Below are 25230 nucleotides of genomic sequence, written 5' to 3' on the forward strand. Positions count from 1 at the left end.
TTTCATTACTGCATAGTGTTATATATCGTCTGAACATACCACAATTTATCCATTCTACCATAATAGGCTTCTTATTTCCAGTTCCTGACAATTGTAAAGTATAATATCAAATTTTAGCAAGAATGTAGAACAACTGGGACTCATATACTGCTGGGGAGGATATAAATTGATATAACTACTTTAGAAAACTGTGTCTACCAAAACTAAACATAGGCAACTGTCCTGTGATGTCAGTGCGTGTTGTGTTTGCCACTTTATTACACAGCTGAGCAGAACACGTGCTTCATCTTTGGGATGCTGAAGGAGATAAATGGGCTTTGGAGTGAATGTGGCAGTTTAAAAAATACCTTCATTTTTTGGACCGCTAGCTCTCTCCCTCTCTCTCTGCCCCTCCCCACTCACACTGTCTCTGTCTCTCTCAAAATAAGTAAATAAACTTTAAAAATAAAAGTAATTTCCTTTCTGGGATCTTCCTCCCTTGCTCCTTCAGAGTTATTGTTCCTCTACAGTTTTGTTCCAGTTCTCAATTCATTTGGGGGATTTCATCAATACTCATGTTCAGGACGTCCGGGTGACTCAGTCAATTAAGCGTCTGACTCTTGATTTCAGCTCAGGTCATGATCTCACCATTCCGGGTTGGGCTGACCGTGTGCAGTCTGCTTGAGCTGACAGTGCGCAGTCTGCCTGAGATTCTCTCCTCCCTCTCTCTCTCTGCCCCTCCCGCTTGCATGCACACACGCTCTCTCTCTCTCAAAATAAAACACTTAAAAAAAAATACTCATGTTCTAGACTCCAGCTAAATATGCTGATTGCTTCTGAATCTGCATCTCCAGAACACTGTATTTGATACTAGATCTGTGTATGGAGCTATCTGCTGGGCATTTTGCTTGGATGACTCACAAGCATCCGTGGTGGTCAAGCTGATCGTTCTCCCCCAACCCTGCCACTAATCTATTCTCCCATTCTTCCATTTTACTAGAATTTTAGCTGAACTGTCTTAGACTGCAGCCCACGTTGTAGTTACGTGTGACCAATGTGACTAATTCTTGACAAGTACAAGGTAAACAAAAATGATGCATCCCACTTCTGGATCTTGACTTAAAACATTAGGTATATGTATGAACACTTTCTCTTCTCTACTTTTACCCTGCAAGATATGGTGATAATCGATGCAGTCTTGAAAGTCAGGTGAAACCAGTGCACAGAGCTGCTTCACCAGCCTTGGTCCCTGAATGACCTCAAAAAGAGCTACCTGACCATGAAGATCACTAGACTCTTCCACGAAACAAATTTCTATTTAATTTAAAGTCATTGCATTTTGAGGTCTCTCTGTTATACCAGATTAACCTTTAACTATGACCACATCTCAGTCCCATCATATCCAAAATTTACCAATCATCCTTTCATCTAAATATCCTATGTCTATAGTTCCAGTATGAGTAAAGGCTCCTGTAGTTACCTAGTCATTGTTTCTCTCTCAACCAATTTTCCTAAGTGCGGTTCATACCACTTCTTTAAAATAACTCTGGATTTCTATGGGGCGCCTGGGTGGCTCAGTTGGTTAAGCATCTTGACTCTTGGTTTCTGCTCAGGTCATGATCTCACAGTTTGTGGGTTCGAGCCCCATGTTGGGCTCTGTGCTGACAGGCGAAGCCTGCTTGGGATTCTCTCTCTCCCTCTCTCTCTACGCCTCCCCTGCTCTCTCTCTCTCTCTCTCTCTCTCTCAAAATAAATAAATAAACATTAAAAAAATAAAACATAACAAAAAAAATAACTCTGGTTTTCTACCTCTGATCATGATGGAGTAACTGGTACTGGACTAGTCTTCTTGCCATAACTATAAACCCAGACAAAAATATACGAGCGGTTGTTTTCAGAAAGTAGACAATAGGCAGTATAGACTGAGATTGCTGGGGCACCTTGGTGGCTCAGCCAGTTAATGTGTCTGACTTCGGCTCAGGTCATGGTTTCACAGTTTGTGAGTTCAAGCCCCACATCGGGCTCTCTGCTGTCATGTCAACAGCACAGAGCCCACTTTGGATCCTCTGACCCCCTCTCTCTCTGCCCCTTCCCCACTCACACTTGTGTGTGCTCTCTCTCGCTCTCTCTCAAAAATAAATAAATATTAAAAAAAAAAAAAACAGAGATTGCTGAGAAGCAGGAAACTAACAGGGTAAACCCCATGATTACTCAGGTCTCTGCAAAGGGCAATTTCTTGACTGCGATTCAGAGAGCTCAAGTCCAAGCAAAGCACAGTGAGCAGTTCCACTGAAATTCCATTGATATTGTATGTATCTATAGTTCATTTTTTGTATTGCTGTATTGATTAGTATATTATTATATGAATATATAAATTGTGATATATATAATATATGTTAATTGTGATAAATATATAACAATTTATATATTCATTTGTTGATGGTTCATTTATTTCCAGATTTTGCCATTATCAATACAGCTGCCTTGAATATTATTATACATGTCTTTCAATGCACAGTAACACTTATGTTGAGTATATAACAAGGGATGGAATTGCTACATCATAAAGTTTATATATATGTTTAGCTTTAGTATACACTGCTAAAGTTTCCAAACTAGTTGTACCAATGTATACTCTAACCGGCAGTATATATGGGTTCCCATATTTTTCCCAACACTTGATATTGTCGATGATTTTAATATTAACCATTCTTGTGGGGATATAGTAGAATTTAATTATGTTTTTAATTTTCATGTCTCTGAATGATGATATGGATCATCTTTTCATACTCTCAATAGCAAATTAAATAATACTTCACATTGCTAATTTAAAAATTGGGGTGAATCTACTGTTATTAATATGTAAGAGTCCTTTATATATGCTGGATATGAGTTTTTATTTTGGAAATATGGAGCAGTTTTGGGCCTCCCTTTTCACCCTCATCTTTTGATGAATATAAGTTTTTAATGTTAAAGAAGTCCAATTTAATGATTTTTTATAGCTCTTAATTTGTGTTCTGTTTCATTTTTGCCTACCCAAAGTGTTGAAAATATTTTCCTATGTTTTGTTCTAGAAGCTTTGCTTTTTTACCTTTCATATTTCAGTCTGTGCTCCATCTCAAATGAAGTTTTGTGTGTGGTGTGAGGTAGGGATCAAAGTTCTTTTTTTTTTTTTTCTTTTTTTATGGATATCTAAATTGTCCTTGTGGAATTTAATGGAAAGAATATCATTTTCCCCCACTGAATTGTGGTGGTATTTGTTATAAACCAGGTGACAGTGTTTATATATGGTTCTACTACTGGGTTCTCTATTCTTTTCCATTAGTCTGTATAATAATTTCATACCAACACCACACTATTTAGTTATTAGAATTTTATAATACTGTTGATGTCAGGTAGCATAAATCCACCAACTTTAGTATTTTGCATTTCCATAGAAAATTTTCAAATTAGCTTATCAAATTCACCACACCAAAAAAAAAAACCCTTCTAGGTTTTAATTGGGATTTTTGAGTGATTGTAAATGGCATTGCATTAAATCTATAGATACCTTTGGGGGTGAACTGATGTCTTTACAATATTGAGTTCCATTTCATGAATATATCTCTCCATTTATTTAGATATTCTTTAATTTCTATCAGCAGTGTTTTGTAGTTATCTGTAAAAGGGCCTTGTATTCAATTTATTCAATTCAATTTATTCTTAATTGGTTGATTTTTTTATGATTTTATGATTTTTTTATGGCATAAAAAATAGTGTTTTACAAATTTTACTTTTTTGAGGTTTTTATTTAAATTCCAGTTAATATACAGTCTAATATTAGTTTCAGGTGTACAATTTAGTGATTCAACACTTACATACAACACTCAATGCTAATCACAACAAGTGCACTCTTTAATCCCCATCGCCTCTTTAACCTATCCCCCCCACTAACATCCCTCTGGTAACCATCAGTATGCTCTCTATTGTTAAGAGTCTATTTCTTGGTTTGCCTGTCTCTCTCTTTTTTCCCTATGCTCATTTGTTTTTCTTAAATTCTACATATGAGTGAAATTACATGGTATTTGTCTTTCTCTGAGTTATTTTGCTTAGCATAATACTCTCTAGCTCCATCCACAGCATTGCAAATGCCGTGCAAATGCATCGCAAATGGCAAGATTTCATTCTTTTTGATGGTTGAGTAATATTCCATTCTTCTTCATCCATCCATCAGTTGATGGACATTTGGGCTCTTTCCATAATTTGGCTATTGTTGATAATGCTTCTATAAACATTGGGTTGCATGTATCCCTTTGAATTAGTATTTTTGTATTTTGGGGGTAAATACCTAGTAGTGTAATTGCTGGATCATAGGGTAGCTCCATTCTTAACTTCTGGGGGAAACTCCACACTGTTTTCCAGAGTGACTGCATGAGTTTGCATTTCCACCAACAGTACAGGGAATGCACTACATCCTCACTAACATCTGTTGTTTCTTGTGTTGTTGATTTTAGCCATTTTAATAGGTCTGAGGTAATATCTCATTGTAGTTTTGATTTGCATGTCCCTGATGATGAGTGATGTTTAACATCTTTTTATGTGTCTGTTAGCCATCTGGATGTCTTCTTTGGAAAAAATGTCTATTCATGTTTTCTTCCCAATTTAATTGGATTATTCATATTTTAGGTGTTGAGTATTATAACTTTATATATTTTAAGTACTAACCCTTTACTAGATTTCTCCTATTCTGTAGGTTGCCTTTCAGTTTTGTTGATTGTTTCCTTTGCTATGCAGAAGCTTTTTATCTTGATGTAATCCCAATAGTTTATTTTTGCTTTTGTTTCCCTTGCTTCAGGAGACCTATATAATATAAAGTTGCTACAGGCAACAGATTTTCTTTTTTAATTGTTTATTGTATATAGAAAGAATGTGTTTTTGTATTTAGCCTTTTTTAAAAGCAAGAATTATACCAAACTTGTATATTTTTTGTGGAGAGCACTGATATCTTTACTCTGTTTTGCTTTCAATCCATGAACATTGTATATGTCTCCATTTTATTTGGATCTTTGATCTTTCATGATTCTGTCAGTGTTGTGTAATTTTCAGCATGCAAGTACTATACATGTTTTGTCAGATTTATAGCTAAGTATTTAATTTTTTGAGTGATTGTAAGTGGCACTGTATTTTTAATTTTGGTGTCAACATGTTAATTGCTAGAAATAGTAGATTTCTACCATTTTTGGTAGGTTTCTTGAAATTTCTACATAGACAATGTAATCTGTAAATAACAGTTAATTTTTTTCCTTTCTGGCTTTGTATGTCTCTTATTTCCTTTTCTTGTTGCAGTGGCTAAAACTTTCTGCACTAAATTGAATTAAGAGCGGTGAAAGTGGATATCACAATTTTAGGGGAAAGTATTCAGTTTTTCACCTTTAAGTTCAATGTTAGCTGCAGGGTTTTTGTTGATGACTTTTAGCAAGTTGAGGAACTTTCCCTGTTACTATTTTTTGAGTTACTTATTTAATCACAAATGGTATTGAATTTTGTCAAAATTTTTTTTTGTGTAATGTGGTCTGTGATTTTCTTCTCTAGCCTGTTATGGTGGATTACACTGACTAATTTTCATATATTGAACCAGCCCTAAATCCTTGTAATAAACCCCACTTGGTCATGGTGTTTAATTCTTTTTACATATTACTGAATTCTCTTTGCTTTATTTTAAGAATTTTTGTGTTTATATTCATGAGGGATATTGGTCTGGAGTTTTCTTATTTTATACTGTTTGGGGGGGGTCTGGTTTTGGTATTAGGGTAATACTACCTGCATAAAATGAATTGGGACATATTTGCTCCTCTTCTATTTTCTGGGAGAGATTTATTTATCATTTTTAAAATTTATTCTCAAGTTAGTTAACATACACGGTAGTCTTGGTTTCAGCAGTAGATTGAAGTGATTCATCACTTACATGTAACACCCAGCACTCCTCCCAGCAAGTGCCCTCCTTAATGCCCAACAACTATTTTCCCCACCCTGAACAACCCTCAGTTTGTTCTCTGTATTTAAGAGTCTCTTATGGTTTGCCTCCCTCTGTTTTTATCTTATTTTTCCTACCCTCCCCCCATGATCTGTTAAGTTTCTCAGATTCCACATATGAGTGAAATCATGGGATGTCTATCTTTCCCTGACTGACTTATTTTGCTTAGCATAATACCCTCCAGTTCCATCCACATTGTTGCAAATGGATAAGATTTCATTCTTTTTCATCACCAAGTAGTGTTCCACTGTAACAATATACCACATCTTCTTAATTGTAGGAGAAGTTTTGTATAGCTGGTGTTAATTGTTCTTTCTTTTTTTGTTTCCATTTTCATTGAAGTATAGTTGACACACAATGTTACATTTCTTTCAGACATACTACATATAGTGGTTCTATAACTCTATTCATTATCTTATGCATACAAGTGTAACTACCATCTGTCACCTTACATTGCTATTACAGTACCATTGACTATATTCCCTATGCTTTACCTTTCATCCCTGTGACTTGTTCATTCTATGATTTGAAGCCTGTATCTCCCACTCCCCTTCACCCATTTTGCCACCTCTCTGGCAACCATCAGTTTATTCTCTGTATTTGTGTGTCTGTCTCTGCATTAATTATTCTTTAAACATTTGATAGAATTCTACAGTTTAACCATCTGAGCCTAGAGACTTTGGGGGGGGGATCTTTTTACATAGATATTTTTGCATTTATTTGTTAATTGTTTTTAAATTATGACTCAAGGGGCACCTGGGTGACATAGTCAGTTAAATGTCCAACTCTTAATCTCGGCTCAGGTCACAATCTTGCAGTTTGTGATTTTGAGCCCCACATCCGACTGTGTGCAGATGGCACAGAGCTTTCTCGGGATTTATGCCTCTCCTTTTCTCTGCCCCTCCTATGCTTTTGCATGTGTTCTCTCTTTCTCTCTCTTTCTCAAAGTAAATGAATAAACTTTTAAAAATTAAAAAAATAAATTATGACTCAATATCCTTAATTGAATATTGTCTATCATACTATGATATTATTATCAATAATATCTATCTTATTATCCATTTCATATCGGGTAAGTTGTGGTAGTTTTTGTTTTTCAGGAAATTGGTCCATTTTATCCCTTATTATCTCTTTGGTGTCTGCAAAGTCTATAGTGATACTCTGCTTCATTCCTGATATTGGTCATTTGTGTTCTCCCAATCTTTTATTCTTATGTCTGTTTTTCTAGGGCTCTGTCAATTTTATTTGAATTTCTGGAAACTGGCTCTTTGTTTCATTAATTTTCTCAATTGCTTTTATGTTTTCAATTTCATTGATTTGTCTTCTCTCTCCTGCTTTAGGTTTATTTTGTTCTCTTTTTTATGTTCTCAAGGTGGAAACTTAGATTACTGACCTAAAACTTTTCTTCTTTTTCTTTTTTTTTTTAAATTTTTTAACGTTTATTCACTTTTGAGAGACAGAGAGAGACAGAGCATGATCGGGGGAGGGGCAGAAAGAGAGTAAGCCAGCATCTGAAGCAGGTTCCAGGCTTGGAACTGTCAGCACAGAGCCCTACACGGGGCTTGAACCCACAGACCGCGATATCCTGACCTGAGCTGAAGTTGGGCGCTCAACCCACTGAGCCACCCAGACTCCCCTAAAACTTTTCTTCTTTTTCTAATGGTACATTTAGTTCAATAAATTTTCCTTTCAATATTGATTAAGCTGTGTTCCACAAACATCGATATGTTATAACAATTTTCATTTTTGCTTAGTTCAGTGTATTTTTTAAATTTCTCTTGAAACTTTCTCTTTGATCCATTAATTATTTACAAGTGTGTTTTTTAGTTTCAGAGTGTTTGGAGGATTTTTCTGTCATTGATTTCTAGTTTGATTCCGCTGTGGCTAGAGAACATACTTGGTATGATTTAATTTATTTTAAATTTCTTGAGGTTTATTTTATGCCCCATGATATGGTTTTTCTTGATGTGTGTTCTGTAGGCACTTGAAAAGAATGTGTATTCTGTTGTGAGTAGGGTGTTCTATAAATGTCTTTTAGATCCTGATGGTTGATGATGTTCTTCTATATCCTTGCTGATTTTCTTAGTTGTTCTATCAGATGTTGAGAGAGTGGTGTTGAAATCTCAAATTGTAACTATGTATTTGTCTATTTTTTAAATTTCAGTTCTATCAATTTTTATTTCCCATTATTTTCAGTTCTGTTGTTGATGTATACACATTTGGACTGCTATGTCTTCTTGGTGGATTGATATTTTTAGCATCATATAGTGTACATCTTTTTCCTGGTGAATTTCTTTGCTCTTAAGTGTAAATTATCTGATAATATAACCACTCCTGCTTGCCTTTGATTTTTTGCATGATGTAACTTTTCCCATCCTTTTACTTTCATCCTGCCTATATCATTATATTTGAAGTGAGTTTATTGCACATGACATATAGTGGTGTTATATTTTTAACCCTTTCTATCAATCTCTTTAAATTGTATTTAGACCATTTACATTTTTTTAAATGTTTGTTTATTTTTGAGAGAGAGAATGTGAGTGAGGGAGAGGCAGAGAGAGAGGGGACAAAGAATCCAAAGTGGGCTTGGTGCTGACAGCAGAGAGACCAATGTGGGGCTCAAACCCATGAACTGTGAGATCATGACTTGAGCTGAAATCAGATACTTAACCCACTGAACTACCCAAGCGCCCCTAGACCATTTACATTTAATATAATTATTGATATGTTCAAATTAAGTCTGACTGTATGTTTTATTTTCTGTTTCCTTTCTCTGTCTTCTTTTCCTCTGTTCTTGTGAATTACTCGAACATTTTTTGGAATTCCATTTTGATTTATCTATAGTGTTTTTAAAACTGCTTTATTGAAATATAATTCATATACTCTATGATTCATTCATTTAAAAATATTTTATAATTGAAGTATAGTTGAAATTTATTATATTAGCTCCAGGGGTACTACACAGTGATTTAACAATTCTATACATTACTTAATGCTCACCACAATAACTGTAGTTACCATTTGTCACCACACATTATTACAATATTATTGACTATATTTTCATCTCCATATGTACAATTCAATGAATTTTAGTATATTCACAAAGTTGTGCAACCATCACCACTATTTAATTCCAGAACATTTTCATCACCCCAAAAAGAAAGCCCATACCTATTAGCAATCACATTCCATTCTGCATTTTTCCCATCTCCTGGAAACCACTAGTTTATGTTCTCTCACCATGGATTTGGTTATTCTATACAAAATCATGTGTCCTTTGAATTTGGCTTCTTTTACTTGGCATTATGTTTTCAATTTTTCATCCACATTGTAGCATGAATCAATATTGTATTCATTTTTTAATTTTTTATTTTAGAGAAAGAGAAAAAGCATGCATGAGTGGTCGAGACAGCCAGAGGGAGAGGGAGAGGGAGAGAGACTCTTAAGCAGGCTCCACACTCAGCATGGAGCCTGACACAGGGCTTGATCCTACAACCCTGGGATCATGACCTTAGCTGAAACCAAGTGTTGGATGCTCAACTGACTGAGCCACTCAGGCTCCCCTCATTCCTTTTAATGACCAAATACTATTCGATTACATGGATAATACATTTTATGTATCCATTCATCAGTTGATGGACATTTGGGTTAATTCTACTTTTTGACTATTATGAATAGTGTTGCTATGAATATCTGTGTACAAGTTCCTATGTGGACATATATTTTCATTTTGGTTTGTATATATCTAGAGTGGAATTGCTGGATCATATGGTATTGTATTTAACTTCTTTAGGAACTGCCAAACTGCTCTCCAAAGGTACTGCATTATTTTACATTCCCATTGTCAGTGTGTGAGAGTTCCAATTTCCTTGTATTCTCAGTAACACTTATTACCTGTCTCTTTTATTATTGCCATCCTAGCGTGTGTGAAGTGGTATCTCGTGGTTTTGATTTTCATTTCCCTGATGGTTAATATCTATGCCATTTTTTATTATACTTCTTTGTAAATTTTTAGTGGTTGCTCTAGGTATTATATTATATATACATAACTTATCACAGTCTACTGGTTCAAGTGAAGTATAGAAACCCTCTCTTTAGATCTCATTTTCTTCCTCCATTTATAATATAATTATCTTAAGTATTTCCTCTTCGTACATTTAGAACCACATTAGCTAGTGTTATAATTTTTGTTTCATCCATTGAACACAGTTTAGGAAACTCCAAAGGAGAGCAAAAGCCCATTATATTTAATCCATACTTTTGCCTAGTCTGTTCTTTTTTTGCTTCCTGGTGGTCCTAGATTCCTTCTTTTTGTGGTTTCCTTTCTGTTTAGAGAAATTTCTATTTAGAAACTATCTTTTCATTTAAGGTAGTCTTCTGGGGACACATTCCTTCAGTTTTCCTTCAACTGAAAATGTCTTTGTTTCCCTTTCATTCCTGAAGAACATTATCTTGGGATATAAGATTCTGGGTTGACAGTTCTTTTCTTCTAGCACTAAAAATATTGTGCTACTTCCTTCTATGTCCCATGGTTTTGATAAGAGATCCACTGCTGTTTGAATTGTTTTCCCCATATAGATAAGATGTCATTTTTCTCTGGCTGCTTTCAAGATTTTTTTTGTATTTCTTTGGCTATTTCTTCTTTGGGTTTTCTCAGTCTGTTGAATCTGCAGGTTTATATCTCTTGCCAATTTGGAGTTTTCAGTCAGTATTTCTTTTCTTTGGCCGTTATTTATTTTTTTTTAACATTTATTTTTTGAGACAGAGAGAAACAGGGCATGAGCTGGGGAGGAGCAGAGAGAAGAGACACAATTCAAAGCAGGCTCCAGGCTCTGAGCTGTCAGCACAGAGTCCAATGCGGGGCTCCAACTCACACACTGTGAGATCATGACCTGAGCCAAAGTCAGAGGCTTAACCAACTGAGCCACCCAGGTGCCCCTGGCCATTATTTAAATACTTTTTCAGTCCTGCCCTATTTTTCTTCTCCTTCCATGGCTCTGATGACACAAATGCTACATCTTTTGTTATAGTCCCACAGGTCTCTGAGATTCTGTTCATTCTTTTTCAGTCTATTCTCTGTCATTCAGGTTGGGTACTGTCTTATTATTCTATTTTCCATTTCACTGATTCTTTCTTCTGTCTTCTCCATTGTACTGTTGAGCCTATCCAATGAGCTCTTTATTTTGGTTGTTGTGTTTTTTAACTCTAAAATTTCCCTTTTGTTCTTCTTTGTATGTTCCTTTTTTTAATGCGTTTTTTTTCATTTGTTTCAATCATGTTTTAAATTCCTTATTGAATTTGAAAAATCATGGAATTAAACAATCTTTATTAGATGATTTTAATATTTGTCATCTCATTCTTGGCATCTATATTAAGTTTAGTGGAACTGCCACAACAAATGACCACAAACTAGGTGGCTGAAACTAACAGATATTTATTCTCTCACAGTTCTTGAGGCTAGAAATTAAGCTGAAATCAAGGTTTTGGCAGAGCCATACTTTCTCTGAAGGCTCTAGGGAATAATCCTTCCTTGCTCTTTTATCTTTTGATAGGTTAATATTTGGTGTTTCTTGGCTTTTAGATACCCACTCCAATCTCTGCCTCTGTCTCTACATGGTTCTCTCTACTATGTGTTTCTTTCAAATTTCCCTCTTCTTACATGGACAACAATTTCATTGGATTTAGGGCCCACCTTAATCCTGTATGATCTCACCTTAATTTATGTGCAATGACTCTATTTTCAAATAAGGTAATATTCACAGGTTCCAGTGGACATGAATTTTTGGGAGACACTGTTTACCCTAGTAAGACATATAATGGTTATATTTTTTCATTCAGTTTGAGATCTTCCTGGTTCTTGGTATAATGAGTGATTTTCATTTATTTGAAATCTGTACATTTCAGTTTATGTTCTGAGATTATGCATCTTATTTAAACCTGTTTCTGCTGTTTTTTTCCTGACACTGCTTTGGTAGAAAAGTGGAGGTGCCCCCTAATTACTTACAGGTGAAGGTAGAAGTCCAAGTTCCCTACTTGGCCTTCAGTGAGATATGAGAGGAGACCACATCCCAACTTTTTTGAATTTTTTTTTTTAGTTTTTATTTATTTAGGTAATTTCTACACCACAGGTGGACTCAAACTCATGACCCCCAAGATCAAAAGTTGCATGCTTTTCCATCTGAGCCATGCAGGCACCCCGAGAGGAGTTCCCCTTTAATGCTAGGTAGAGGTGAGAGATCCAGTTCTCCACTGACCTTATGTTGGGCATAGTCACAGTATCACTGGGTGATGTTGAAAGTCCTAAGTCTCTACTAGGTCTCCTCTGATACCACCCCAGTTGGGTGGGGGGAGGGTTGCCTTGTGACTCCCCTGTTCCCATTAAGATTTATTCTTTGACTTATGAGTTATTTGGAAATGTGTTTTTATATTTCAAAAAATTTTTTAATTTTAATTTTTTTGTCATTGCTTTTTAACTCAATTGATATGTGGTCATATAATGGGATGTAAATCAAAATGATTTCTTCACTTGTTTTATATTCTAGTACATAGTCAATTTTGGTAAACATTTGATATGTGATAACTTATTCTGTTTGTTGTGACAATTAGATTAAATGAGTCTTATTTTTGTATCTTCTTTGTCTTTGCCAAATGTTTGTCTTCTTGATCTACCAATTACTAAAAGAAAAGTTAAAATTTCCCTCTATGATGGTGGGTTTATGGATTTCTCCTTGAAATTGTCAGTTTTTCCTTTTTTTTTTTTTGAGACTACATGATTAGCCTCCTGATAGATTGAAATTTGTACATTATAAACTTCATTATTCATAAAAAGTTATTTTGCTGTAAAATCTATTTTGTCTGATAATAATATAGCTGTAACATCTTTGTATTGCCTGGTAAATATGTTTGTCCAGGTCTTTCTTCCAATTTTTTGGTACCCTATGTTGTAGTGTGTTCCTTAGCCTCAAACTAAATGTTTAAAAACCTAGTTGGGAATCTCTTTTCACTGGTGAGTTTAGTCCATTTCATTATTAATACTGATATATCTTTATTTCTATCATTGTATTTTGTGCCTTCTACTTTTCCCGACTTTTCTGTCTCCTTTTCTACCTTATTTAGATTAATATTCTTAATTCCATTTTCCCTCTAATATTTTGGAAGTATCTCTTTTATTTTAGTGATTATCCTTAACATTCTAACAAGCTTATTTAATATCTAAAATTATTCAATATCTTTACTCCTTCCCAAAGAATATTAGATAAAGTATATCTTGTTTTCAGTACCTCACTGCTGTGGGGAAATAAGGGAAGATGTTTGAATCCTCTGAGATCATTTCAAATCCAATGACTTAACCACCCCACCCATTTTATCTTTCTCTTTTTTTTTTTAAGTTTATTTATTTACTTTGAGAGAGAGAGAAAGAGAGTGCAAGCAGGGGAGGGGCAGAGAGAGAGAGAGAGAATATCCCAAGCAGGTTCCACACTGTCAGCGCAGAGCCCAATGAGGGACTCATTCTCATGAACCTCCAAGATCTTAACCTGAGCCAAAATCAAGAGTCAGACGCTTAACACATCTGAGCCACCTACATGCCCCACTACCCAGTTTTTCATATTACAATTATGGGATGTTTTAGTTTTACTCTTTTAATTTCCCCAAAATCAATATTATTATTGTTTATTGAGTCAACTCTTTTCAGATTAACACATGTTCACTAAATCATTTGTGATCATTTATTCTTGTATTTAAGGCCTTCTTTTTGAGATCATTGTTATTTGTAAAGCACATTCTTTAGAATTTTGTTTAGTGTTGATCTATTGGTTGATGGATTTTTTTGATCTGTTGTTATTTTTCCTCCTGAAGATGTCTTTATTTTGCCCTAATTTTGGAAGGATAATTTAACAGGGTATATAATTACAAGTTCACAGTTTGGTTTTTTCTCCCTTCAGGTCACCATGAAGTTATCAACAGTTTAAATTAGGAACTGTTTGGGGCGCCTGGGTGGCGCAGTCGGTTAAGCGTCCGACTTCAGCCAGGTCACGATCTCACGGTCCGTGAGTTCGAGCCCCGCGTCAGGCTCTGGGCTGATGGCTCAGAGCCTGGAGCCTGTTTCCGTTCTGTGTCACCCTCTCTCTCTGTCCCTCCCCCGTTCATGCTCTGTCTCTCTCTGTCCCAAAAATAAATAAAAGTTGAAAAAAAATTAAAAAAAAAAAAATTAGGAACTGTTTAAATTACTATCCAGGCTTGGGATTTGCAACACGATGGAAGTAGTATAAATTTAAACCCACAGGAAGGCAGCCTTATAATTACAGCTCCTTAAGGAAGCCTTCTACTTTTATTTTTTCACCAGGCATTTGGCTTGAAACAAACATTTCTTCTTAGCCCCCTTCGCTGGCAGATAGATTTTTTCCCCCACTATCCTGTAATTTCATTGAGGGTGAAGTCTTCAAGGCTCTCATCTTCAGGAGGTCTTAATTTTGCTTCTGCATTTTCCCTAGCCTTTAAAAGCCTTGCCTCCTGGTCCTCTGCTCAATTATTAAAACGGAGCCTACAATTTGATTTCATTTATGTGATGTTCAAGAAGAGATAAAACTAATCTATGGAGACACAAGTCAGAATAATGATTCTCTTTGGTGGGTATTGACTGGAAACAGGCATGATAGAGCCTTCTAAGATATTGGAAATGTTTTAAATATTGATATATATAGTAGTTTCATATATATACATATGTAAAAATTCATCAGATCATACACTTAAGACTTATGCACTTTGCCATCTATAAGCTATATTGTTTTTCATTTTTAAATTTTTATTTATTTTTTTGAGAGAGAGGGCGCAAGTGAGTGAGGGGCAGAGATAGAGAGGGAGAGAGAGAGAATCCCACGAGGGCAGAGAAGGAGAGAGAGAGAAGCAGCGTTCACCTGAAGCAGGGCTCGTGCTCACTCGATGTGGGGCTCGAGCTCACCTAATGCGGGGCTGGAACTCACGAAGTGTGAGATCATGAGCTGAGCTGAAGTTGGATGCTTAGCCGACTGAGCCACCCAGGCACTCCTGGTGTTTTCTTTTTTTTAATGTTTGTTTATTTTTAAAAGAGAGAGAGCGAGAGAAAGAACAAATGGGGGAGGGGCAGGGAGAGAGAGGGAGACACAGAATCTGAAGCAGGCTCCAGGCTCTGAGCAGTCAGCACAGAACCTAATGTGGGGTTCAAACCATGAACCATGAGGTCATAACCTAAGCTGAAGTCAGACACTTAACCGACTGAGCCACCAGGCACCCTGTTTTTTTTTGTTTTTTTTTTTTTTTTTTTAACACACAAACAAGGTCCTAAGTTTTTGTTATTGGAGGAAATTACTAATTTCTCTTTTTTTGAGATCAACCATGCACATAAAATAATTCTGGTTATATTTTATCAAGACTTTCTATGTGTTTGTAGTGAGTTTTTCCAGAATATCCAGTCTAACATCATGTTGAATGTGTGAGTCACATGCTATTTTTCCAATTCTGATATTCTGATACAATTTTTGGCAATTTTAGTAAAGTATTGCTTAAATATTCCAGCTGGATTTTTCTTTAAGTTCAGGCTTTGTCTCTGCTGTGCTGTGAGGAAATAAGAAAAGGCATGTGAATCTCCCACGACAGGAGTTTTAATGGTGGAAATGGTGCTTTAGATGGCAATATGCAGTGGCTGCAGTGGTTACTGTGATTCCGCAGGGAGAGTACATCCTCCAAGTTCAAGTCAGGCCTCAGATATTTACTTACCTTTCCCAAGTGGAAACTGTCCCTACTTTGGGGCCACTCATAGCAGACAGAAGTTTGTTTATTTTGAAAGGATTCACCTAACCAGTCTCCTTCCACCCTCTATCACCTTCTTTCTTCTCAAAAGTGGGGGTGGGGGCTTGTGTATAAATGAGGATTGTTGTAGGTTAAATTGTAGCCTTTCAAAAGATATATTGAAGTCCTAACCCTAGTACCTCGGAATGTGATCTTATTTGGAAATAGGATCATTATAGACATAATTAGTTAGGACAGTGTGGTGGTGGATTAGGGTGGGCCCTTAATGTGACTGGTGTACTTACAAGAAAAGGAAGAGTGATGCAGAGGGAACATTGCTATTGACTTAAGTGTGTCACCCCCAAAATGCATATGTTGGAGCCCTACCCCCCAATGTGTTGGTATTTGGAGAGGGAGCCTTTGGGAGATCATTAGGTTTAGGTGAGATTATGAGGGTGGGGACCTCATGATGGGATTAGTGCCCTAATAAAAGAAGAGACGCTAGAGCTTGCTCTGCCTACCATGTGAGGACACAGCAAGAAGTCCAAACCAGGGAGAGGGCTCTCTCTAGCACCTGACCATGCTGGCACTTATCTAAGACTTCCAGCCTCCAGAACTGTGAGAGAATAAATTTCTGTTGTTTAAGCCACCCAACTTATGGCATTTTGTTATAGCAGCACAAGCTGACTAATAAACGCCACTTAATGACGAGGCAGAGATTGGAGTAATGCAGTTGCAAGCCTAGGAATGCCCATGATCAACAGCTCTCAGTAGAACCTAGGAAAAGGAAAGGAAGGATTCTACCCAGAGTCTCGGAGGAAGCATAGTCCTGCTGACACTTTGATTTTGGATTTTGAAACACCAGAACAGTGGGAGAATACATTTCTGTTGTTTTAAACCACCTGGTTTGTTGTACTTTGTTATAGCAGCCCTAGGGAACTGGTACAGGGTTTTTGTAAGGTTGGCGGAGGAATGCTGGAAACGGAAAGATGACTCAAGGTTTTCCTTTACCTTCTTTCAAGTCATAGGCTGTGGCTAGGAGCCCCTGAGATGAAGATTCATCAGAAATTCAGATAAATCCATCCCCAAATTATTATATAAGTCATGGGAGGGAATTCAGTTTTCCAAAAGCCAGTTTATATCTAATATTTTCAGAATCCATCTGCTGTATAAAACAAGGTGTATCTTGGTTTTATTAGGCCAAAATTCCTGCTAGGAATTGGGTTGTGATTTTCTTGCCCAGAGCATTTCATTTAACAATCTACCCGGTGAATGGGGAACAGTTCTGAGCCACAATGCTCCCTAAGATGGGAAACATTACAGAAATGAGCAAGGACAAACTGGAGAATGAAGGAAAAACAGTCCTTTCTATTTTTCATTTCAAATTCAAGGGAAATATTTAAAGCATCAGGCATTGCAGTATCTTTCAAGTCAAGGATATACATCTATTTATAATATTTTTCAGGGATCAGGAGAATTCACACAAAACCTTTGAAGTTGTGTGTGAATAAACGTCTTTGTGAACATATGGCAAGGGAGTGTGATCCTGTTAAACACTTGCTGTGTTTGGCAGGAGCGAAGAGCTAGAATGCCTGCTCACTTAGTTCTTCCCACCCCCTCAGATGTGATTCTTAGCAGGTGGGAGGATCTGGTGCGTAATTCCTGAGGTCCATGTATGAAGGACAACCTACAGCCACAGTTTTGTCCAGTGCCACAGCAATATCAGGACATAAATAGAGTATATGTTGCTCTGACGCTGGAGCCTGGAACATGCGTGGAAGATGCACAGTGCCCTTTTAGTCACTGAGGAACAACTGCATCAACGTGTTTATAGGGCTCTGTCTGTAGCTATGGGCTCTTTTAGTTGGATGCCACATGCCCAATCGAACCTTTCTCCATGCTCCCTTGGGCCTCTCTGCCCTTGATAACCAATTTTCAGGTAAGTGCAGCTTTAGGAACTGAAGTGTCTGTGGTCCCAAGCCTACACCCAGAAACTGGGAAGGCTCTTAGGCACATGCTGTTTCTTTTGTACTGGGTTCTCCTCATATCTCTGCTGGTTCACCCTGCAAGTCTCACTTATGTATAACCTGTTCAGGGAAGATTCACTGATCACCATATTCTTCTTATGGCCAGAATTTTGCACATTTGTAGTAATTCACTTAATTTTATGGATCACCATTGTTTAATACCTGTCCTTCTCACCAGATTGTATGAAGTTCTTTTTTGTTCACTATAGTTTCCCTAGATCCTACAGAATCCCTGACCCATAGTAGGTATTTGATAAATATTGTTGACTATGGGGCGCCTGGGTGGCGCAGTCGGTTAAGCGTCCGACTTCAGCCAGGTCACGATCTCGCGGTCCGTGAGTTCGAGCCCCGCGTCAGGCTCTGGGCTGATGGCTCGGAGCCTGGAGCCTGTTTCCGATTCTGTGTCTCCCTCTCTCTCTGCCCCTCCCCCGTTCATGCTCTGTCTCTCTCTCTGTCCCAAAAATAAATAAAAAACGTTGAAAAAAAAAATATTAAAAAAAAAATATTGTTGACTAATTGGAAGTTCAGTGTCCTCTTATGTGAAAAATTTCTGCCTTATGGTTCATTCAAAAAGAAAAAAAAAAAGGAAAAAAGGAGGAGGGATATGGTGAAGGAAACTTTAAAAACATTTCCATAGATTTCTCATTTTCAAAGGATGAAACAAGGAGGGAAGGAAAAGAGGAAAACAATTCAATGGAAAATGGACAAAGGATACAAGAAGTAATTTACAGAAGAAATTCAAATATCCAATAAAAAACCAAAAAGATGATCATCTAGACTAGTAATCATACAAATGAAAATTAGGAACAATATATTATACCATGAGATTGGCAAAATTGCAAAATATTGATAATACTCATTGTTAGCAAGGATTTAGGGAATAGGATGCTCTCATACACTGTTGGTAGTTGAAAACCGTGCAACCTGTGTAGAGAGCAATGGTAGTATTTTTACAATTTAAGCTGTATCTATGTTTATTACTTAATAAGGAAAAATTAGAAACCACTTAATCTCATACAATAGGAAAATGGTTAAATAAATTTTAGTCCATTCCCACCAAATTATCCTTCAACTATATATATTTTTTTTATCAACACAGATGAATTTTTAATAAGATTACTTTAGGGCTTAGAAATCAATTTTTCCATACTTTCAATTAACAATGTTCATCCATCAAACTATTGTGTTTGGTATTGAAGAGACAGAGATGAGTAAAAGGTATTTTCTGCCTTCGATTTTATGAGTCTGGTGGAATGGTTTTAAAACTTCCCTGTGCTTCAGGGGTGGAATAAATGTTTGATCTGAATTTCATTTTCAAAATATATTTAACTATTAAGACATCTGTAACTTAAAATTATTATTTTAATATTTATTTATTATGAATTTATTATTATTAATTTAGTTAATTATTATGAAAATCAATCAATTTAATATAATACATTTTAATACACTGGGACCACCACTTGCTAATGTCTACCATCAGGTAAACCATTCTTTTTTTTTTTTTTTTAACGATTTAAAATTTTTTCTTTTTTTAAAATTAATTATTTAATTTACCTCTAAGTTAGTTAGCATATAATGCAATAGTGAATTAGGAGTACATACCAGTGATTCATCTCTTATGTATAACACTCAGTCCTCAGCTATAAATATTAACATCAATGACAATTTATATAAAAATTTTTTAAAAGGAGATCGGAAAACAATATGTATAATATGATCCCAACTAAGTAAAAATATGTGAAAGCATATTCTCCAAAGGAGAAGATCTCAAAGAATTCATACTATCTATAATTATAGTAATTTAATTATAAGGTTCTTTGAGACCTTTTCCGCTGAGGAAGTAAGAATGGGATTTTAGTTTCTACACTGAATTTGTACTGCTATTTTAAAAGAACTTTAAGTATGATTGACATAAACTGCACATATTTAAAGGACCCATTTGTTTTGACATTATATACATCTGTGAAACCATCCCCACAATCAGGAGAATATCCATCACCTCCAAGAGCTTCCTTATGTGTCTCTAATCCCTCCTTCCTGCCTCTTTCCTAACAACCCCTGTCCCCTAGCAACCGCTGAGCCACTTTCTGTCACTACAGATTAGTTCACCTTTTTTGGAATGCTATATAAATGTAATCATGTAGTATTTACTTTTTTTTTTCTGTCTTCTTTCAGCATAATTATTTTGAGATTCACATTGTTGCATGTATCAATAGTTTGTTCATTTTTATTGCTGAGCAGCATTCCATTATATGGATCTATCGCAACTGATTTATCCATTCATCTTTTGATGGACATTTGGATTATTTCCAGTTCTGGGCTATTACAAATAAAGGTGCTATGAACACCCATTTACAAGTCTTTGTAAAGACATTTGCTTTTTCTACTCTTGGGTAACCCGCTAGCAGTGGAATTGCGTAAGATAGGTGTATGTTTAGCATTTTAAGAAATTATCAAAACGTTTTCAAAGTGGTTGTACCATTTACCACCAGAGATGGGAATATGAGGTTGTGGCACTAAATGAATGGTTCTCCACCATGATGTGAGGTAATGACAACAACCATCAGCTCACTGTGTAGGTTCAATCAGATTGCTGGGCTAAAATGCCTCTATTTTAGTCACAGATACCTTTGGGAATCTGACTAAGGTCATGGTCTATGTGGAGTATAAGACGACGGACACACAAGTGCCAGGTAGAAATCATCCACGTTGGAAATAACAATGGCCCGAACAAACGCTGTGACACTTTGGGCGGAAAGGAGAGTGCTGGAGTTCAAAAACATGGAAAAGTTACCGTTACTGGTACTTGGTAAAGGGGGTAGAGAAGGTGATGCCCAGGTTAGAGTGACTAGGTGAGGGTGGCGACAACAGAGGGGAGGGAGGAACAAGTCTAGCGGGAGAAAGAAGGGGTCGTTTCTGGCTTGCCGCAAGTTACGTGCTTAGGGGACTCATGGGTGATGCCGTGGGAAAAGTGGTTGTAAATGTACCTCGTCTAGGTGGAGATAGACTTCCGGTGCCACAACATACAGGTTTAAGAGAAGTATCAGAAGCAGCTGTAATCACCACATGTAGTTAGTAAGTTCGTATCTTCCAAAGGAATCACTTCCACACCCCACAAAAACACGCCTAATTCGTCACTACCATCTACAAATCCCCGCCCAGAAGGGGCGCAATTGCAACAATCTCTGACGAAACTGCGCCTGGCCCAATTCTGCGCATGAGCCGGACGCATGCGCATCACCTTTCTCGCGGCCGCTGCCTTCTCTGGGAGTCTGGGCTCCTTTCCTCACGCCCGCCCCGCCCAGGCGGCTATCCGTGACCTGCCTGGGCGCGGGGAACGGAAAGCCAGAAGGGGCAAGACGAGTTCAATTCGCCATGGGGCTGTTTGGGAAAACCCAGGAGAAGCCGCCCAAAGAGCTGGTAAGGGCTACGGCGGCGGCAGAAGAGTCGGGGGATTTGCGTGGGGCGTAGTGGAGTTGGTAAGCGGCTGGCCCCTCTCCCTCGCAGCTCTGGCCAGGTGCCACTCGGCCCCCATTTCCGGGGCCTTCCACTCGACCGAGGTGCCAGACGAAGAGTCTCTAAGGAGGCGGCCGTGGCTAAAAAGAGCCCTGCTACCTCAGCACTCCACAAGGCAGCCTGGGACTAGATAAAGAATTTCTCAGCCTCGGCACAGGGCTCGGAGGTAGCAAGGCTGTCCTGGCCCCTGGAAACCCCTTCCCCTGCCCGCGTTGGTACATCCAGCCCGGAACCTTTCCCTGCCGACGCCCCGCCCCTAATGCCCGCCTCCGGCCATCGGCCGCCCTGCGGTTACCCGCAGAGTGGTCCTCGCGGAGTCCAGCCACAGCTGCGGGAAGAGGAGGGACCTGCCGCCCCTTCCACCTGTCCCGCTGCGTTGAGGGGGAGGCTCTGTTTCCTCCTTCCCTGCCCTACAGCGTTATGTTGACTGCAGACATGTATGAATTGTAGTAGGCACCCGACTCGTGCGAATGGTACCGAGGAGAACTCTGGACCTGGCTTAGAATTCTGGGTCTACCTGTTAACGGAGATAATGTCGGGATAATGTGTAGCGGTTAAAAGGGTCCTGCAGAGTCCGTCTTCCTAAATTTGAACCCTGGTTTTCCACAGACCAAGCATTGTGATCTAGGGAAAGTTCATTTCTCTGTCCCTTACTTAGTCTTGTCTATTAACTGGGAATAATAGTTTCACTTCAAGTCATGGAAGATGAAAGGCTGTAAAGTTTTGGCTAGTAGTGCTAGTTAGGGTTAATTCTTTTTTTTTTTTTTTTAATATATGGGTTTTTTTTTTAAGTTTTTTTATTTTGAGAGAGAGAGAGAGAGAGAGAGAGAGAGAAAGCTCAAGTAGGGAAGAAGCAGAGAGAGAAAGGGAGAGAGAGAATCCCAAGCAGGTTCAGTGCTGTCAGCACAGAGCTGGACTTGGGCTCCATCCCATGAACCATGAGATCATGACCTGAACCGACATCGAGAGTTGGTCACTTACCCGACTAAGCCACCCAGACACCCCTGGGTTAATTCCTTATATATTCTACAACCTTGACACTTAAGTGCAGACCAGTGTCAGCATCACTTGGGAGGTTTTTAGAAATCGGGAGCCCTACCCAAGACCTATTTAATCCTAATTTGAATTCTAACAGGTTAATCAGGGATTTGTGTGAATATTAAGGTTTGAGAAGCATTGCTTTACAGTATCCAGTACAGATTTATCCATAATGGAAACAAACAAACCCTGAAATCCTTTAATAAATGATCTCACCTGTTCAGCTTTTGTGGGCAAGTTTAAAAAAAAATTTTTTTAAGTCTATTTTTGAGAGAGAGAGGGACAAAGTGTGAGTGGGGGAGAGGCAGAGAGAGAGGGAGACACAGAATCTGAAGCAGACTCCAGGTTCTGAACTGTCAGCAGAGAACCCGTCTTGGAGCTTGAACTCTCACGAACCTTGTCCCCTCAACAAAAATGTAAGCTTCTTGAGAGCAAGGATCATGTTTTTCTTTATCATTCACTGGATCAGCATAGTGTTGAACTCCCTTAGCAAGAGTAAGGTGCTTATCAAATATTTGCTTGATGAACAAAAGTAGAGATGGTGAGAGAACAGCTCCAAATATTTGCTTGATGAACAAAAGTAGAGATGGTGAGAGAACAGCTCCACATTTGAGAGAACAGCCTACTTGTCTCTTGTATATCCATCTGACAGTGATCAGAGTATGCAAAATTTGACCTAAGTTAAGTTATATTTGTTCCTTTTGGTAAATTGCTACTTATATGTATGTTTTAAATCTTGAAGGATACACAAAACCCCAGTTTACAGAGATATAACTTATTTAGGGAATAAATAATTTTATAATTAGGGAAAGGTGCTAAGTAGCTGAGGGTCAAAAGTGGGAAGGGAGCTTAGTTTTCACTATATCCCTGTTTTAGTCTGCTCAGGCTTCTGTAACAAAATACTATAGACTAGGTATCTTATACATAACAGAAATTTATTTCTCACAGTTTTGGAGGCTGGGAAGTCTAAGATCAGCGCACCCACAGATTCAGTGTCTGGTGAGGACCTTATTCCTAGGTATAGATGGCTATCTTTTCACTGTGTCCTCACATGGCAGAAGGGGGAATCAAGCTTTCTGGGTCTCTTTTGTAAGGTCACTAAACTCATTCATGACGGCTCTGCACTCATGACCAAGGCACCACATTCAAATACTGTCCCATTGGGGATTATGTTTAAAATATAAATTTGGCGGGGTGGCACAAACATTTAGACATACAAACTGTCTATACAGTGTGATTAGTGTATCCCAACCTGAGTCCTGGAATCAGCCATTTCTCCAAGGAGCACATATTCTGTGCAGTTGAATTCAACATAAGTTATTGAGCATCTGTTTTGTGCCAGATGTTGTATATGGGCTAAGTGAATAAATAAAAGATCTTTAACCTTCTGGAGTGGACAGTCTATAAGTAATTATAACTACAATGTGGTTTACAAAAGGAAGGAGGTATAGCATTGTGTGTAATTACGCTGCAAGGGGTTTAACCTGTCCTTGGAGTCAAGCAAGACCTCCTCAAAGTAACCTTAAAGCTGAGACTTGAAGAACAAGTTCAGAAAACATGTTCTTTAACTATTTTCTTGACTATTGCTAACATTTGGGGAAAGAAATACTTTCTGGTAGTCATGACAAAGTGTTCTATCAATTCTGTCAGTTGCCACCTTCTACATAGTTATTAAATTGCTCCAATTCATGTCTCAGTGCTTCTAATTATAGAAATACTTTAACAAGTATAAACATAACGTATAATTTGTCATTTTAAGATGTTAACAAATGGATATTGAGCTTAGTCAGCATTATCCTGAAGATTTGAGGTGAGGCCTTTTGAAAACTAGTTTGCTTCAATTAATTATAGGAAAAATATCTATTTTCATAAATAAAGTTGAGTATACTTGTGTGGGCCAAATTCTAGGCTCTGTTTTCGGTTCCATTGATTTATGTGTCTATTTGGTTGATACTACTCTGTCTTGAGTACTGTAGCTTTATATTGTCTTGAAATTGGATAGTGGGGAATCTCCCAGCCCTGTTTTTCTTCACTGTTATGTTGGCTATTCTGGGGCATTTGCCTTCACATATACATTTTAATTAATTAACTAATTAATTAATTAATTAATTAAAATTTTTAAGCTTATTTATTTTGAGAGAGAGAGAGAGAAAGAGCAGTCACGGGAGAGGCAGAGAGAGAGAGGGGGAGAAAGAATCCCAAGCACGCTCTGTACTGTCAGATGTGGGGCTTGAACTCATGAACTGTGAGATCATGAGCCGAGCCAAAATCAAGAGTCGGATGCTCAGCTGACTGAGCTACCCAGGTGCTCCTACGTACACATTTTAGATTCAATTTGTTGATATCTACAATTATAGATTTTGGTGATTTTGATTGGGGTTGCATTGAATCTACAGAAGAAGTTAAGAAGAGTAGATGTCTTTTTTTGTTGTTTTTTTTTTCAGTTTTAAACTATATTTTATTTTATTTTGTTTTTTAACTTTTTTTTTAATATATGAAATTTATTGTCAGATTGGTTTCCATACAACACCCAGTGCTCATCCCAAAAGATGCCCTCTTCAATGCCCATCACCTACCCTCCTCTCCCTCCCCCCCCCATCAACCCTCAGTTTGTTCTCAGTTTTTAAGAGTCTCTTATGCTTTGGCTCTCTCCCACTGTAACCTCTTTTTTTTTTTTCCTTCCCCTCCCTCATGGGTTTCTGTTAAGTTTCTCAGGATCCACATAAGAGTGAAACCATATGGTATCTGTCTTTCTCTGTATGGCTTATTTCACTTAGCATCACACTCTCCAGTTCATCCGTTCATCCATGTTGCTACAAAGGTCCATATTTCATTCTTTCTCATTGCCACGTAGTACTCCATTGTGTATATAAACCACAATTTCTTTAA

At 37.5% G+C, this 25230-nt stretch overlaps 1 protein-coding gene across 2 annotated transcripts in view; it reads left to right on the top strand.

Moving 5' to 3' along the window:
* The window catches only part of LOC131484791 (E3 ubiquitin-protein ligase RNF103), a 106574-nt gene that overhangs the window by 31671 nt on the left and 49673 nt on the right, over positions 1 to 25230 (top strand). Inside the window, exon 1 of one of the 2 annotated variants that reach the window (XM_058683409.1) lies at positions 21028 to 21207. The exons of the other annotated variant lie outside the window; for it this stretch is intronic. Coding sequence (XP_058539392.1) covers positions 21163 to 21207 — 45 coding nt within the window. The 5' untranslated portion in view covers positions 21028 to 21162. Of the gene's footprint in view, positions 1 to 21027; positions 21208 to 25230 lie in introns of those variants that run through there. 2 annotated transcript variants of the gene reach the window in all.

Source organism: Neofelis nebulosa, chromosome 9 (assembly GCF_028018385.1).
Source record: "Neofelis nebulosa isolate mNeoNeb1 chromosome 9, mNeoNeb1.pri, whole genome shotgun sequence".
NCBI classification, from domain to species: domain Eukaryota; kingdom Metazoa; phylum Chordata; class Mammalia; order Carnivora; family Felidae; genus Neofelis; species Neofelis nebulosa.